The following is a 17367-nucleotide window of genomic DNA, read 5'->3' on the forward strand; positions in this document are numbered from 1 at the left end:
ATACCGGCAATACACCTAGGCACACATCAGAGGCCATAACTTGCACGATCTCTGCTCTGAAGAGCCTGCTTCGCTTCTGGCTTGTGCTGGTTTGCAGAGGTGCATTTTTGGGAATGTCAAAGAAGTAACTGTCCAAGTGTCGCTGTGCAGCAGCAGCGATCAGGGAGGTTTGGGGCAAGGCTGAGCGGCAGAAGGAGCGGGAGCAGGCACAAGGCAGAGAAAGGAGAGCTAACTGTGGAGGGGGTCTGGAAAGGAAAGCGTGGGACCCAGGGTTTCTCTGTCCCCTGAGAACGGGAGCTTGTGGCTTTCAGATGGGATCGCTCCCGAGCCTGCACTTGCCCCGGGCCTTCTGTTTCAGCCTTGCAACGCTGAAAACTTCCAACAGCCGTACTTATCGCCTCGTCGAGGAGGACCCTTAGAGCTGTCTCGTATTTTTTAACTTCCCCTGCTTTTTTTTTTCTTTCCTACCTGCTTCCTGGAGCAGAATGTCTCTTTAGTGAGCGTTGGAGAAGGACCAGTTGTCTACGTGCATCCGAGGGAGATAAATTTTGGCAGTATTGAAGTTCTGCAAGATGCGTCCAAAAGTCTCCACCTCTCCAATCAGGCTGTCATCCCTGCATCCTTCTGTGTAGAGATGGTAAGTATCTGTGGGGCTGTTTCCCAATGAAAATTGACTGGTCTGTAGCAGCCTGTGGCTTGATTTTTACATGCAATGTTTCCATATTGCTGTCTCGGAGAGAAAGCAAGATATTCCGTCCCAACGCAGCGAGAGGAGCCTGGCTCTGGGGGCAGTTTTAGCTGGGGCACCCCCTCAGTAAAGTAGACAGCTTGCATAGACGTTTGTGCAGAAAGGAGTCTGGATCATCTTTACAGGTTTTCCCTTTGTTTTCTGGAGGGTATTTAACGGAGAGTCGTGTCTTTGGAGCTCAGAGATCAAGAGGCCCCTGTGGCCCTTTGCTCCTGGAAGGGCATGGATTTCCCGACGCTTTCCCCATTAGGTCTGCGTTTGCTTTGTGTCAGACTGCTGTTTGTGACAGAGTCTGGGGTGTGAAGTTTGTCCTCGGCCTGCTTGTGGTGAGGTGAGTTTCACACCTGCTGGGGGCCCAACCAGCTGTGGCGTTGCACAAACACAGAACGGTAAGGGTTGTGTAGCTACAGAGTCTGTGGGCTCCGTCACGTTGCAGAGCATCTCCGGGGGCCAGCCGCAGGGAAAGGCTGTTTAACTGATGGAGGCCGCAGCTGACAAGCTGCGTGGCAGGTGGCAGGAGGAGGTTGGGTCGCTGCCCTGGCAGGGGGGGCAGGGCTGGTGCAGCCAGGGAGGGCTCCTGTGCAGAGGCTGGGTGGGATGTGCCGCTCACTGGAGGTGGGATCTGTGAGGGGCTTAAAAACAGGGTTGGGGGGAGGTTTGTTCTGCTCCACGCTGGGTGTGTTGGGTTTGTGGAGCTGGTTCACCCAGGCCTGGCTCTGTGGGCTTGGCTGGGTCTGCGGGTAAAGCATCAGGCAGCGTGCGAGAGGCCAGGCTCAGCCCCCTGGGCCAAGGAGGAGGGGGGCGAATTTCCTCCTTGCGGCTTTTCCAGCTGTTTGGGGGACAAAGGTAACCTCCAAGTGGGGGAGGGATTCCCAGGGCAGCTTTCTTTGAATCCACCATGAAAACCCGCTTGCCATCTGTGGCGAGAGCAAGCCACCAGGGATGGCTGGTACTGGTGTTGAAATGATGGGTTTGCATGCCTGTCGCAGGCAGTGACCCGCAGAGCTGTTGGGGTCCTGCTGCCCCGGTGCAATGCCTTCCCTCCTCCCCGGGCAGCTCGCGGTGTCGCCGGGGGGCTTGCAGGGTACATCTGCCCCTCCGTTGCCTCAGGGCCCTAACCCATGGGACTGGGCAATAAAGCCTGTCGTGCTTCACCGCCATCCCTGCCAATCCTGGGGCTGATCGATCACTAGGGCAGTAATACGAGGTGGCTCAGGGACGGTTTCTTTCCCTGCAATAAAGACGGGCTCTGCTTGAGCAGTGTCTTGGACCAGATGGTCTCCAGAGGTCTCGCCAGCCCCAGCCGCCCTGTGACTGTGTGTGTGTGATGCTCCCCCCTGCTGACTCCACGGGGCTGAGTTCCCCCATGGTGAGCATCTCTGCTTTTCAGGGCAGCTGCTGCTCTCATGGAGACGTGCCAGGAGGCAGGTCCTGGGGACCTGCTCCATCAGCCGCTTCACCAAGGGCTCTTCAGCCAGACTCCGGGCACGGTGCTGCTGAGGCTGCCTGATGGGAGCAGCGCGGGCGTGGGCGAGATGTGCCCGAGCTGCGCCCTGGCCCTCAGCAGCTGCCTGCTCTGCTGCTCTTTTGCTGCCCCAGTTGAAGTTTTGCCCTTGGCTGCCTTACGCTGCCTGGCAGCTTCTTGACGGGAAGCAGAGGGGACTGAATAATTGTGGAGATAAAGCCCGAGATGCAGTCGGGTGTCAGGGTGATGCACACGTGTCCATCTGAGAGCGGAGCAGGCTGGGCTGTGCCTTAGCCCAGCTGATGGGTGACACGGGCATCCTTCATTCCCCCGTGTCCCTGAACCCAAGCCTTGTGTCCTGTAAAGCGCCAAAGCCGCTGCTCTGATTCCTGCTTGGAGGTTGCTGCAGGGTGGTGAGCCGTGATTTCCCTGTCTCCCATTTGTTGGCCAATCTGCAAACGGTGGCTGTGAGGCTCAGAGGTCATGGTCTCCACTTGAAAGAGCGAGTTATTGGCTGAAATTTTCACAGGAGCGTTGCATCGGGAATGTTATGCGCACTGACCGGCAGCTTGACAAACTGAATGAGGTTAACTGAAGGGGCAGCCACAGGGCAAACAAAAGGCTGGTGTCTTGTTTGAAACAGAAAAGGAAAATGCTGTAATGCAGATGGCCGTGCTGCCACCTCGATGGTACTCTTAACCGTCGAGTGAAAATTGCTCTTCCTGTTAAGGCAAGCTTGCTGCTCGCTTTGGGGGAGACAAGATCATTACCTGAGCAAGCCAGGATGATTTGTGGTGAACTTCACTTTGGGATAGTGACTTCAGGAATTACTTGCAGTTCCCCTCAGGCACCAGCTTCCCTGTACCCCTCTCCTCTCTGCTGGGTGAGTTGTGTCTGTTCTGTTCTCAGTTGCAGGGAGCAGCAGGGAGCATCTCTGCCACCAGAAGAAAATAAATAAAAACCCGCCAAATCTGTGTGTTGAGATGGGGCTTTTTGGGTGGGAAGAGGGGTGTAGGGACTGCATACCTGCGTCCTCGGTTGGCTTATCCCTGCTTGCCAGGGTGTCTGCAGATCTGCGACCCTTGGGACCAGTGTGTCGTCCTGTGCTCACCCAGCGAATCCTGTGTCTGTCGGGTGTGCTTTTCCCTGTCAGATTGCTTTCCCAGCTGCCAGGCAGCCCAGCCTGCTAGGGAATCCTCTGGATCCAGCGAGGGGGGGATTTGTGTCTGTCTTGGGTAAAAATGACTGGAGCAATGGGTCAACATGAAGGAGCTGTTGCAGCTTAGCTGGGGGTTGATGTAACCTGCTGACAAAAGCGGCTGTTTCTCCTCCTTGCTCCGCTGTCATTTTCTTTTCCTGCCTTCTGAAGTGTCTGATTTTTGCCGTATTGACAAGTGCCAAAGGCTTGTTATGGCCTGATGGAAGTGTTTGCTCTCCCTGCAGAAAGGGAAAAGCATCGTTCTTAGATCATTTCCTACTTGTTCTTTGTCATGCTGTCTTCTCAGGTATCTTTTGTGTGATTGCTAAGGTTGTCATCTCTTGGCATCACAGAAGGCAGCTGCGTATCACGTCTCTGTGATCAGGAAAGAAAAGACAGGCCTAGGGTGTAATTTTTCTTAATCAGTGGCAGCTTTCTTCTGCCTGCATAACCCCCGTGCTGGGTCTGTTATGTGCTACCGCAGGGTGGCAAATGGTTTCCCAGTGCCTTGTAACAAGGAGGAGAGAGAAAACCTTCCTTGGGGTTTCCTCGTCTCATGACAGTCGTAATGCGGGGTCCTGTCTCCTTCAGCCTGAGCCCTGAGCTCCCTGATCCAGAGCCCTGTGCTCCAGGTGAAGCTCACTGCTGCCTGGTTTCCAGCAGTGCTTGTACAGCCAGCTGGGTTGTCTTCAGGAGGGTGCCTGGTGGCTCAGTGCAGATCCCCTTCTGCGTTCCCAGGGATGAGCTGCTGCCACATTCAACTTAGACCAAGATTTGGTTGGTTGGTTTTGTTTTTTTTAAAAAAAGCTGTACCTGGTTATCTTGTCACTGGTATTCGCTGTGGATAACTCCATGGATTTTTCAGGCAGCGTATAAAGGCTGTTGGTCAGGTGCGGTGTAAGCAAGGGCAGAACACACAGTTCCCATACTCTCTGCTCCCCCGTAGTGCAGGATTTGTTTCATTTACTAATTTCATTGCTTATTCCCTCAAGCTTTTGATGACATTGCTTTTATTAATGCAATGGCCATATGGAAAGACCGCAAAACATGGAGATAAACTTCCAAACGGTGCCGATGCTGCTTTAGTGACTCTGTTTCTGGGTCTGGCTGACGGGCGATTCTGTTGCTCTCTGAGCAAATCGTGCAGGTTGCGGGCAGTGAAGGCTTTGAAGAGCACATCAGCATTGTCTGCAGTTCTCCCCTGCTACTCTCGCTGAAGTCGGAGCAGACTTCAATCAGCAAGAGGGTGGTTTTCAAATCTACTGTAAATCACTCCCCCCGCCCCCAAAGCAGCTGAATAATTAGCCAGCCTGTCAGTGTTTGCTCATAGTGAGACAGAGGCAGACAGTGCTGCGCCCTTCTCATGATATCTGCAGTGCTGTTTAGAAATTAGGGTTAAATTAACTTTCCAGGGTACGGGCAGCACTAGCCCTGCATATGTGGCCTCTTCCAAGGTGAGCAGAAGTTTTGAAGATGGATAGGCTTAACTCTTTCCTGAGCTGTCCCACCAGAGCCTCATGGTGCTCCAAAAGCTCACCTTTAGAATGAAACCCTTGGTTTGGGTTTAAAGGCTGTGTTTTGCTTATACAGCAGTACCAGTTTGTGCATTTCCACCCAGTTTGGTTTTGCCGGAGCCCTTTGTTGTAGCTGACAGGGCCTGGAAACACACAGCATCAGTCGTGAACATGGCTCGTGGCCAGGAGTGTCCAATCTCATGCTGGTGAGGGGTTGTACCAAAAGCCAAGGAAGGTAGAAGGCTGTGTCCCTCCCAGTGTCACTCAGGCTTAGGTCCAGGGCACGTGGGCCTTAAAAGGGGGAGCAAAGGTTTGGAGGAGACCTTGGAAAAGGTGCCTGAAACCTGGCCTTAGGGAAGAGTTTGGATTTTATGGCATCCGGTATCTTCTATGGGTTCATGGTCTTTCAAAATTGCTGTGTTTCAGTAATGGAAGAAATTGTTACTCTGCTCATCTAGGAAAAGTGAACTTGTCACGTTGTGCTGCACCCGCTGGCCAACAGGGTTCAAGAAGGGTAGAAGTCTTCAAAGCAGTTACGCTGCTACAGGCCAGAGTGACTCAGCTGAGCTCTCTTCCCGAGGGAAAAGCAGGAGGATTTTGGTTGTTCAATCCTGTGCTTGGCAGCAGCTGGCCAAGCCGTGTCCATGTCCTGGCTGGAGAGCCCCAATGTGCAGAGTGGTGGCACTGGTCTCCCCAGCCCAGCGGGGAGGGCAGATGGGACCTGGAGGGCTGAGCAATGGCCAGGGGACACAAATGGAGACAAGCTTCGTTGGCTCACTCAGCAGCTGCTGTTAGCTGAAGCAAGTGTGACAAATTGGGCTCCGTTGTTGGTGGCAGTGAGTGCCACACTTTAATTCTTTTTTTTTTCTTCTTTTTTTTTTTTTTTTTACTGGCTTTAGAGGCTCTGCCTCGATTTCACAAAACATCTCCTTGCTGGTGCTCTGGGGCAGAGGCTCAACCAAAGCGGTCCCCCTGATTTTGCTGAGGAGATGCTGGTGCCGAGGTGCCAGGAGGAGGCTGGTGGCTGGTGGGAGCATCCGGCCAGCCTTGTGCTCTGATCCCCACCCTGTGGGCCTTAGGGTGCTTCTGGGCTCTTTCTGCCACTGGCCGTTTGTGCGGGTGAGGAGTCACTCTGCTATGAAGAGCACAGGCTCCCGCCCCTTAGGACAGCTAAAGCCCCTGGGACAAGGCTCCGTGCGCAGCTGATGTGGCGAGGGGTTATTTCCCCTTCGTGCGTGACCCCCACCGGGGTCGGTGGATCCGCCTGACGAGGTGTGAGCACTCTCTCGCCAGAGCTATGGCTTGGTAAAGTACAGCCGCATTTTTCATGTTGAGTTCTGCTGCTTCTTTCACTCGTGCAAGGCCGGAATGACCAGATGACTTCACTTAACGGGCTCAAAGTAACTTGCAGAGGGCAGCGTGGTGGCTCCTCAGCCATCCCTTGGGGCAGCCATCCAGCCGTCCATCTCTGATGCGCGCTGATGCCCGCTAGAAGCAAACGTTGGCAGCTCTTATTCCCAATGAAATCTGTCCCAGGAGAAGCTAACGATCTCAGCGCTGAGCTTCTCGAAGCGGTTGATGCCAGCCCTTGCCTGGCGCTCTGACTCTGGCGTCCAGTGGTACAAGCTCCTGCAGGGACAGAAATAGCCGCTGTCTTTGTCTGCCCAGCACGTGCAGCTATTGCATCGTGTTCTGGAGCATTCAAGCCTAAGCGAGGAGCAGGGATCTTGTCAGAAGTTAGATTTTGGCCTTCAGAGCAGGGGGATGGATGCTTTTAGCGTGTTCCCAAGGGATTTCTTGTCTCTGGGACACAGCCTGGACCGGTGTAGGCAGAAGCTGACCTAAAAACCTGAGCGGAGCTGGTCTGGCAGAGCCTTTTGGTCCTGGCAGGTCTCCTGTTCAGTGGTGCGCTGTGCTGCCCCTGGGACCCACACCAGATGCTAACGGAAAGGATGAGGACGCGATGCAAATCGTGCTCCTCCGGAGTGGGCTGTTGGCCTGGCAGGGCACGGTGGGTCTGCGCTGGGTCACCCCGGGACACTGCGAGTCTGGCTCCATCGAGACAGCCTGTCATTATTCCTCAGTAATAGTTCCTTGGGTACAATTTCCTGCCCGGCTTGTTGCCAAGCTGTGATAAATGAGCTTTGTCAGATAGCAGACTTGCAGATTCACCTCTGGAGCAGCGCTATCGGGTCTCCTTTTCAAGCAAGCTACCCTGTGTCAGCGTGAATCGGAGGAGAAGTTGTACATTAACGTCAGTGAAAACCTGACGCCCACTGGCTCGGTGTGAATGAGCTGGCTGGGTAGCCCTTGGCTGGCGGCAGCGCAGCCGATGCCTCCGAGGCCAGCGACCAGCTGCAGGGACCACAGGGGAGGGTTGGTGGGAATCCTCCGTGGTCAGTGAGGCCCCAGTGTTTACCCCGTGGCAGCCACCTGCCTCCATCCCAGTCTCATCTTGCTTTTTTAGAAATTTTTTTCAAGACTCTTTTTTTGAAGCCCTAGAGGACAAATGAAATGGAGCTGAGTGTATAAATGTTGCTGGTGCCCGGAATAGTTTTGATGCCTTTGGCACACTCTGTTACGGGATGCAGGCATGCAGCCCTGACCTGCTCTACATGGAGGGCACAGCCAGCCTAAGGAGTTAGCGTAGCTGGAGCACCTACGCTTGCTGCTGGGACCCTGAATGCTCAGCAAGTTATCGCTTCCCTGGCCTCCAGCTAGCCTTCACCTTGTCAGCAGAGGTCATTTTGGGGTGTTATTTTAAATGTTTCTGTGACTTCAAAGTGCTGCTTGGTTTTCTGCTGCTCTTCTCCCTTGGGCTGGCTGGTGTCCTGTTAGAGCTCAGAGCTGCCAGCCTGACGGACGGAAGCTCGAGCTAACTTCACCTGGATCGAGCACTTGCTTTTATCATGTCAGGCCTCTGAGCACACCGTTGTTTTCTATTTAAAGGGAAAAAAAAAAGAAAAAGAAAAGGAAAGTAACCCTCTTCTCGACAGTACTGTAGAGTTTTGGATGAGTGGTGCCTGCCATCCCAAACACAGCGCTGAACTGTGATGCATGTAGCACCGATGCTGTGACGGACACTTGAAAGCCACGTGTCTGCATCCCAGTGCATTTCCTGCTGGCCCAGGAGCACTGCGTGCATTTCTCTTCTGCGAGCTTGCTCCTTGTGAATGTGGCTTTAGGTGGGCTGGAGGGGTCCAGCACCTCTGTTGCCCCATCCGTAGAGGGAGGCCCGTGAGGAACCAGAGGAAAAGAGTGCTTGGGAAGCCCAGGCCGTGCCCACAGGGCACATGTCTTGTGGTTTTCTTTCTGCTTCTTGTTTCGCTGCCCTGCTATAAACACTTAGAGCTGACTTTGCCAAAGCAGAGGGCCTTGGGGCACCTCACTGCAGGTGATGATCTGTGGGAACAGAGGGCTGCAGCCCTTGAGGGGCTGTTGAGAAGCCTGACTCTTGGGAAAGAAGACTTTGGGGTTTTATCAACCGCTTTTGCAAAGTTATTCTTTGGGGTCTCAGCAGTATCCCCCAGCCGTGTGGCTGCTGCGGGGGGACTGGAGCAGTCCTGGCTTCCTCTGGCCTGGAGCCTTTACGGCAGAGCCAGCCGCCGTTGTCGGGAAGCCAGGAGATATCAAGTGGCTTCCCTGGGTGTGCCCTCCAAGAGGGAGGCTGGAGGGACAATAGCATTCTCCTGAGGGTGAGCATCCCTTGGGTCAGACAGAGCTGGGTTAACAAAGTGAGTCTGTTAAGGGAGGGTAAAATAGAGGTTGTATGAGCTCCTGCACGGGTGCTGTTTCCAGGCACTGTAGCTCCGAGTTGGGGAAAGGAAGCCTTCATGGTTTTTACCCTCATGTCTTTAATCCTTTTTCTGCATCCCGCAGGAGACCAGGGTCCATGGTTTCCATCCTAAGTTACTGTTTGGCTCATCTTACAGGCTGGCAAACGCTCGCGCTGGAGGATTGAACCCAGTAAAGGAGTGATCCCCCCCGAGAGCGAGGTGTCTGTGGCCATCATAGCAAACTTGGACGACACCGAGAGATTTGAGGATGAGGTGAAGGTGTCCATAGAGAACAGCCACACCTACGTCATCCCTGTCCAGGCTGTTGGCACGGGCACAACGATTGTCACCGACAAACCCATTGCTCCAGAGCTCAACTTGGGCCTCCACTTCAGGTAGGGATCTCTCGGCTCCCGCTTCCCACATGGGCTCGGCAAGGAGTTTTGCTGTAGTCCTTCAGGCTAGTTGTTCTTCAGTGCTCGAGGTCCTGGCTCTGCTTCACCGAAGCCACAGGAACTCCTTTAGGAGTGTTCTATGGCCGTTTGAAAGTTGTTAGATACCCTCAGAAACGACCAAAATGGAAACCAGTTGCTAGATTGTCCCCGATTTGTTTTTAGTTGGAATATATTTATTTCTGTACTTTATCAAAGAATGAGCTGGAGGAAAACAGCAGGTCCCAGAAGCCTCCTGCTGGAAAATGCTACATTACAAGTATAAACATATTTCTGTTTGCAATAACGTTGCTTACCTTTCCACTCGCTATGGACTATTCTCTCGCAAGAGTGGAAAACCTTGGTGGTAGCTTGTTAGCAACTCCTCGACTGAATTAATGGTGCTGGTTTATTTCCCTTCTGCCTGGGAGTCCTGGAGGAGCTGCAGAGTTTCTTTGCCCTGTATCATCCATCAGTCTGCTCGTCTTCCCCGGTTCCCCTGCTGGGCCGCTCTTTATTAGAGGCGCTCGCTCTTCCCTCGTTTCCCCTGCCCGCGTTCCTTGCGGTCTGCCAGCACTGCGGCGGCGGCAGCCCGAGGCAGAAGCGAGCGAGGGTGCCTGCAGGAGCAGCTCTGAGCGGGAGAAGAGGAGAAGTTGGCTGAGGTTGGGTGGGATAAATTGCATGTGCTACCTGAAAGAGCTTAGCTCGGAAGGGGGCATTCACGGATCCTAGTGCGTGTGTCTGAAACTGGCTACATTCTTACAAATGGGAGAAAAAATAAGCCTTTTCAAAGCGCTGTTGCTGTCGGAGTCCTCTTGGGACGAGAATAATACTCTTCTCCAAGTGCCTGTTCCTTTTGCTGGCTGCAAAGAGGCTCCACAGTGCTCCGATACCTAAATTTTGGGCTAGAAAGAGGAGGTTGATGCTGCCTTAAGCGTTTAGGCTAGACTAGTGGGGTGGGGTGGGGTGTTGGGGTGTGTTAAATATGCACCCACAAGCCCCCCAGGTAAGCAGGGACGTTACAGGGAGATTGGCACTTGGCCAGCGTGCCCTGTGCTCTGTGCAGCCACAGATGGGCTGCACAGTGGAGGGGAGAGCGTGGGTGGGATTGGTGTCATTGTCCTCTGCCCCCCTTCGTGTCTTTGCCCGCAAGCTAGTTGGGAGCCGCCGTTGGCAGTGGGTGCAGAGCTGCCACCAGGTGAGCTGGGGGGACCCAGGTGACATCCCAGATGAGGTGGGCTTTCCCAGAGCCACAAATCAGGCACCTACCCAGAGCTTCCCCCAGCCTTCATCTGCCGCTGTCCACAACAGAAAACCGGTTCATACTAAGCCTTGTACACATCATTTGTAAAGTGTGTTTCAAAGACTCGTTTGTTCTAATCTGTCACTTCTGTGTTGGTGTTTAGCTGCTTGTGGCAGATGTGCATTTTGCAAGACACGTGTTCCGTACCTTTCAAAAACCCAATAATTGTTGTAGGAACAATTCTGTTCCTGGTGGCGCTCAGATTTATAGAGGGTAGAATAATTATTCCACGCTGGCCTGCAGTTAGTGTTTCTTTACATAATGGAACCAATTTCCATTGAATATTCGTTTCGGTTTATATCTAGCTGTAGTGATCAATCTCTTGTTGTCACTCCATTCCCTCAGCTGGTAGACCGGGTCTTGTTGCTGTGTTTGTCTTGGGGGAAGCTTATGCTGATCCTGCGTTCTCACAGTGCATTTACCTTCCTAAGACACAAAACCAGCTGCCCTGTTCAGCTGATGCGTTGGGGGCAGGGAGAGCTGGATGCTCCCTAAGAGATGGGGGAGTGAGGGGGGGGGTAAGATGGGCCCCGGCGGTGGGATAACTGGTGCCCAGATCTCCAGATGAGTCTCTGCACCCTGCCAGCTCCCCAGTAGCATCTTCAGAGGAAGCCACCTGAGGCAGCAGCTCCCCAGGAGCAGGTGAAATGGCAGCAGAGCTGCTCGTCCACCCACCTGCAGCCAGGTCAGACCAGCTTCGTGCCTGGTGCAGGGAGACCTGCAGGACGCACCTTGGGAAAACCCTCTGAGTGCTGAGCACCAAAGGGTGATGCTCTGCTCACGAGTACCTGAGGTGACGGATCTTTGCGAAGCTTTTCCTTGCTGTACACAAACTGACCAGCTGCTGGCTGCTGAACTTAGGGCCAGCCGGGGTCTGGCTTTGGCTGAAGCTTCGAGCTAGGTCAGCCTTTTCAGAGGTGGTATTATTGCTGAGCGTGCGGTCAGATAACGCCATTGGGGTGCTGAAGCTGGGTGACCGCTGGGAAATAGCAGCCCCCATAACGTTTTCCATCTCTTCTTCTAGCTTTGATCGCTGCTGTTACCATTTCAAGGTGACAAACAGAGGACGACGCACCCACCAGCTGTGTTGGTCAACAGAAGGCTTCCCCATGTTCAGCCATCGTGACCGTCTCCGTGCCGTCAGTAACACCAAGGGCACAGATTCCTTCCAGAGCCCCAAACCTGCCTGCCCTGTGTTTAAGCTTCAACCACTGAGGACAGAGCTGATGCCGGGCAAGACTGTGGAGATGGTGCTGGAAGGCTCCTCCAGCACTCCCCAGGTGAGTTGCCCCACGAGGGCTGCGCCCTCCCCACCAGGTCACCTCCGCTGGGGCTTCTTCCGACCCCTTGACATTTGCCTTGGGAAAAGGAGCAAGCGCTTTCCAGAAACTGTTTTAATGCCACAAGTTACCATGGCAGCACCGGCTGCTTTCCTTGCTGGCCACCATCAGTGTTTCCATAGTCACCATAAACCCAGCTCGCTGGTACCAAAATGCTGGCTGAAGGGAATGTTGCTGCTTCAGAAGCAGAGGGCAGGTTACAGGGTGTCATGTGCTGAGGCAGAAAGGAAGGGCGGAGAAAATAAGTTACACTTAGGCTAGGAGCAGAGGCTGTAAATAAATGAAAACATGTGAGGTCATAGATGTGGTGAAAAGAGTGAGTTAAAAAAACCCAAGCACTAAACCTGTGAAGAGAGGGAGAGTCCGAGAGCAGCATCATTTTTCCTCTGCAGACAAACATGGGCAGAGGCTTGTCTAGCGCTGAGTCCTGGAGGAGAAAAACAGTGCGTGCCAGCCCTGATGGTCAGAGTGACGTTCATCCACGTGGGAAAGTGTTCCCAGGGACCGTTATAATTGACAGCTTGACTTGTTGTCGGTATTTCCATACCAGCTCACCCCAGACTCTCAGCCAGCCTTGGTGTCCCAAGGGCAGCCGGGTCTGGCAGCACCCTTGGGTGGCAGCTCAGCAGGGTCACGGGGTGTTCTCCCCCCCGGGCCCTTCTTTCCAGGCCAGGGGAAATCCCACTCTGCAGAGGAGCTGCCAGCTAACCCTGGTGTACGTTCCTTGGCTCTGGGACCGCTGGGCCCAGGTGTTTAAGCAAATGTGGAATGAATCTTCAGGAAGCTCCTGCTGTTCCTAATGATCTGAAAGGTGCTTGCAAGGGTTGCCTCAGTGGCAGCTTGCAGAAGGCTTGATCGCTCACCTAGCTGAGTGCCCTCATAAACAGGATGCAGCATAACAAGAGGAGGGGGCTATTGAGGAGGGCAGTGGCTGTAAGTTGCGGCAGGAATAGGGTCCGTGGTTGGGTGGCTAGCAACTGCAGCGTGTTTTGTGGATGCCCTGCCAGCACCTGCTTGGGTGACGCGTGACTCTTGCATGCAGGTGGTGAAGGAGCGGCTGCTGTGTCACGCCGTGGTGGGGAGCAAGGCGGGGAAGGCACAGATAATGCAGGTGGACGTCACGTGTGAGTTCGTTGATCCCGTTCTGCAAGTGTCTACCAGAGAAATCGCATTCCGGGTGGAGAAGGTAAGTCTCAGGATTGCATCCTGGCATTGAAGAGCGTGGCTGATGGCCGAAAGCCTGCAGGGTGTGCGTGCCTGTTAAACACGGGGGGGATGGGGACGGTTAAACCGCTTCCCCAAGTCCACGGGGCTTCGGCTATCGATTCGAGCCAGAGCAAGCTTTGGCCGTTACCACGAGATGGTTCTACCGCCGAGATGGTGATTTTGCTGCCCTGGGGTCGGGGACAGTCACAGCTCTGCCCTTCTCGAGGTGGAGGCAGGATGGAGCTGCTGCGCCAAGGGCACAGGTGAGGCAGTGGGACCCGCGAGCGCAGCGTGGCCGTTGCACAGCCGCCTTGTGCGCTGGGGCTGCCGGGGGGAGAGCCGATCGCTGCAGCTGAGCGATGCTAAACCCCTCCTCGCCCTTCCTGAGGTGCTTTGTGAAGTAAGTGAGGATGTTCTTAGCGATGAGATGGTTTTCTGACTTCAGCGAAGTAACGCTGAGATTGCAGCTGCTGCGCTGAGGGGGGATCGTAGCCACTTGCAGAGAGACACGCATTTGTGTAGTCAAGATGAAGGGAGGTTTTTGAGGCTCCTCCAAGGCATGGGGATGTCTGAACACCGATCCTGCAGGGAAGCTGAGAAGAATGGAGCTTCCTGCCAATTCCTCAGGCTGGTGAAGGAAAACTGTCATCTTTTGTCTCTCTGCCTTCCCTGCTCTTGGCATGGATGCTGGCTCTTTGCGTTTCCCTCAGCCTCACCTCCTTCAAAGGACCTGCAGTCATCCCTCAGCTGCAGTGATGACAACACCGATGCAAAACAGGAGCCCTTTAGTCTCTGGGTCCTGACTCCTCCATCATCTTTCCCTCTCCCACGCGGTGTCTGAAACAGAGAAGATGGTTCATTATTTAGTTTCTGTATTTTCAGGCCTCTCCTCTGGTTCCCAGGCTTCCAGAGAAGCACAAAATCCTGTGAGCGGGTGGTTCACACTTAATGAGAAGCTTTTCAGCTGTTCCTGATGTCTGCCTGTGTTCTGCTTGATGCCCTGTGCTCTAGTTTATCAAGTGCTATGACGCTGCAGCTGTTGGATATCGATACAGCCAGAACTAGTTTCCCAACCGCTGCCTAGTTGATGTGAACCCTACAGGAAGGCCAGAGCGATGCATAAACAGAAAGAAATAGCTTAGGCTGAGCTTAACTGTGAGGCTACAGACACTTTGTCACTGGAGCAGGGACAGCAGGACACACGTTGCAACCAGACCGTTGAGGTTTCTAGCTGGCTGTTTGTGCGTGTAAATGTTCCAAGCTAACCTTAGGCTACTGCAGGCTCTCTGCTCCAGGCCAAATCCTGCTTGCTTTTCTCTTCTGACTAGCATCCCTGCTTTTGTGAGGCTCCTGGAGCCACTAAGGCTGTAGGAAATGACTGGGGGTGAAAATCGTCTTGTGCCATTCTGCCCAAGAGAGGGTAAACTGGAGACAAGCGCTCTGGGTTCGCTTTCTGCTTTTGACCTTGGTCAAGCAGCTGCCTCCTCTCAAGGTGCTGTTCCCTCGTCTGTATGTGAGACTGTTTCCCTGCCCCCTGGGGGATGCTGTGGTTTCTAAACGTGAAAAGCACCTGACATTCTGAAAGAAAAACCTTGTAGAAGGGTAGAAACTAATACAGACAGTGACTAAGAGATGTGTGCAATTTTGGGGTTGAAAACTCTGAAATGCGTCGGAAGGGAAGGGAGGTGCGTGGCCACTTCAGGTTGTTTTCTTCTTGTCTCCTCTTTCTGTAGCTACCCAGTGACGTCCTCAGCCTACAGCATAAGCCTCTTTCTTTAAAAAACATGTCCTCCCTGCCGCTGAGTGTCGTCCTGGCCTTAGATCAACCCTTCAGAGTCTGTGATGCGGCCCAGCAGCCCCTCCCTGCAGATGTCCAGGTGAGCAGGACCTTCCCGCGGTGGGCTTTGAGGAGGAGGGATGTGGCGGTGCGTTCCTGTTGGGAAGTCCTCTGGCAGTGTCTTCTGCAGAGTCAGCAGTAGCCTGGCCCCAACTCAATCAGATCTGAAGTGAGCTGCTGGAAGAAACAAAAATACCCGAGTTGGGAAGATACTTCGTGGCTCAAAGCCATGAGGAGAAGGGAGCAGGCACCTAGGGCTGGGCAAGCCATGGAGTAAAGGTATCTCCTGGGACTTGCAGCAGCCGTCCTCAGCCAACCTCAAGAGCAGCTTGCTCTCTGTGAGGGCAGCTCTGCCTTCGGGAAGGCTGAGGATGCTCCTCCCGCTGTCGCCTGGCACCTGCCCTGTCGGTGGTGGAAGGTGCTGGACGTGGGCTGTGCTGGACACGTGCTGGTGGAGGTGCGGGCACCGTTCCTGTGCCGTGCCGGTGACTGGCCCCTGCGAGGCTGAGGCTGCCGTGCCGGTGCACTTGTGCTGTGAGGATAAAGGAGTTTCTCTGGAGTCAGGGCAGCAGCCCTGGCTTGCCGGAGTGCTGGTTCGGCTGTGTGTTTAGCACAGAGCCTCTGTGGGTCCAGAATTCAGTAGGACAATATTTATTTCCCCCTGGTATCGATGCAAAGCACAGAAACGTGAGCCTGCAATAGTCTGAGGAGAGCGTGGTGCTTGCAGTCAGGCACTTGCTGTAAAGAACGTGCAGGGTGGGCTGAGAAGCCCACGCTGAGGTCATGCTTTAAGACATTGACATGTTCCATGCTATCCAGCCTTGGACTTCATTACGCTGGTGTTTGATCTTTTTAATCTCCTTGCAGCCAATGAAGCTGGAGGTAGGGGAGGAACGTCATTTCTCCATCGGATTTAACCCTGCTCACGAGGAGCATCTGAATAGCTGGGTGGCAGAGAAGGCTCTGAAGATACAGCTGCTCGAGCATCCTCGCGAGGAGCAGGTCACTGTTCGGGGAGAAGTCTTCTTCCCCAATCTCCAGTTCCAGACTATGGCCGTGGACTTTGGGTGCATCTTGAATGACACTGAGGTGGAGCGTTACATTGAGATGACCAACTGCAGCCCGCTTCTCGTCCGGTACCACTGGTCGTTCCTGACGGGCGGCCACACGAGCCAGCTGAGGTATGTGCACCGTTGCCCTCTCCTTGAAGCTCCTCTTCCTAGTGTCCTGTCTGTACCTGGCGAAGACCCAGGCCGTTTGCCTGGGATCTGGCAAGCAGCTGTCAGCTCTCCCTGGTGGGAATAACACCTGCCAGCCGTGGTCAGGCTAGATGCTCAGGGAAAAGGTGATCTCCGCCAGCTGGACGCTGGGGGGGAGACCCTGTTCTCCAGCCGAGCTGGGGCTGTATGACACTACTAACGCTTTTTGCTTAGCCCATACCCTGGAGTCCTGCTGTGCCTCTGGAGCTACAAAGCCACGCTTAGGCAGGTGGACGGTAACATCACCGGTTTTCCATCCCTGCCGACCCTGTACGTTGTCATTTCATCCTAAGAACCTACATAGGCGCTGCCACCAGAAGGACCTGCTGCTGCCCCGGTCCCTTGCTGCTGCTTTGCTGTAGCTCCCGTACTGGTTCCCCGGGAAGGAAAGCTGCTGTGGAGAGCTGTGCTCGCAGACCCTGGTGGCCTGAGGCAAACACCACCCTGGAGAAGGGAGTTTTTGTCTGTTAGCTGTTTTGTGAATGCGATGTGCAGTTGATTCAGCATTTTTCGCCAAAACGGCAGGTTCTGCTGGGGCTGTAGGTCCAGCTGCAGGTGTCGGTGGGAGCGCTTGTCTGAGCATCCTTGGGAGGCAGGGCATCCAGCCCTGGTCAGTGGTTTCCAAGCCCAAGAGCACTCTTGCAGTGGTGCTGCAGCACATCTATAAACACATTTCTAGCAGTTCCTCCCGCTGTGGCCTCTCTGCGTAGTACAGAAGCCTAGTCTGGGCGGTTTTAATGACAGTAGCAACTGGTTTTTCCATAATGCCCTGGGAAACCGAGCAAAGTTAACCACTGCGCGTTGAAGTGCTGCTATTGCAAATAACAGAGATCATAAATAAACAGTTTTGTTTAGGGAGTTGGAATTTGGCTTAGAGGAGACTGGGCACTGGCATTAGCCATGGCGGTGAGGAGGGCTTGGGGGAGAAGCTGTGGACACTGGGGTAGCCCGTTCACAGCGGGGTCTTACCAGGTAACAGCCAGTCTGGTGTGGCCCTTCATGCGCGGCGCCTTCAAGAACAGACCCTAAAATGCAGGGGAAAGTCTGCAAAAGCAGGTGCAAGGAGGTGGACAGGGAAAGAGTAACAGGGCTGTAAGCTTTGCTCGGAAGCCCCTGTCATCTCCTGGTAAATTAGATTAGGGTTTAATTACAAGCTAAGGGAAAAATCTAACGTTGATGATAGAACAATGCATATATTTTATGATAACAGAGAAACACACACATTGGAGCAAAGCCTGTGTGGAATGAATTTCCTCTGGGGCCACTTATTGGCCAGTTGCCTGTTTGTAT

General features: G+C 54.0%; 1 protein-coding gene across 1 annotated transcript in view; it reads left to right on the forward strand.

Moving 5' to 3' along the window:
* The window catches only part of LOC308057705 (hydrocephalus-inducing protein homolog), a gene marked incomplete at its 5' end in the record, with an annotated part of 99736 nt that overhangs the window by 41967 nt on the left and 40402 nt on the right, over window positions 1–17367 (forward strand). Inside the window, 6 exons of the mRNA XM_080411762.1 lie at window positions 485–637; window positions 8858–9096; window positions 11460–11715; window positions 12818–12961; window positions 14715–14858; window positions 15686–16120. Coding sequence (XP_080267888.1) covers window positions 485–637; window positions 8858–9096; window positions 11460–11715; window positions 12818–12961; window positions 14715–14858; window positions 15686–16120 — 1371 coding nt within the window. The remainder of the gene's footprint in view (window positions 1–484; window positions 638–8857; window positions 9097–11459; window positions 11716–12817; window positions 12962–14714; window positions 14859–15685; window positions 16121–17367) is intronic.

Source organism: Falco punctatus (genome assembly GCF_963210335.1).
Source record: "Falco punctatus genome assembly, contig: scaffold_49, whole genome shotgun sequence".
NCBI classification, from domain to species: domain Eukaryota; kingdom Metazoa; phylum Chordata; class Aves; order Falconiformes; family Falconidae; genus Falco; species Falco punctatus.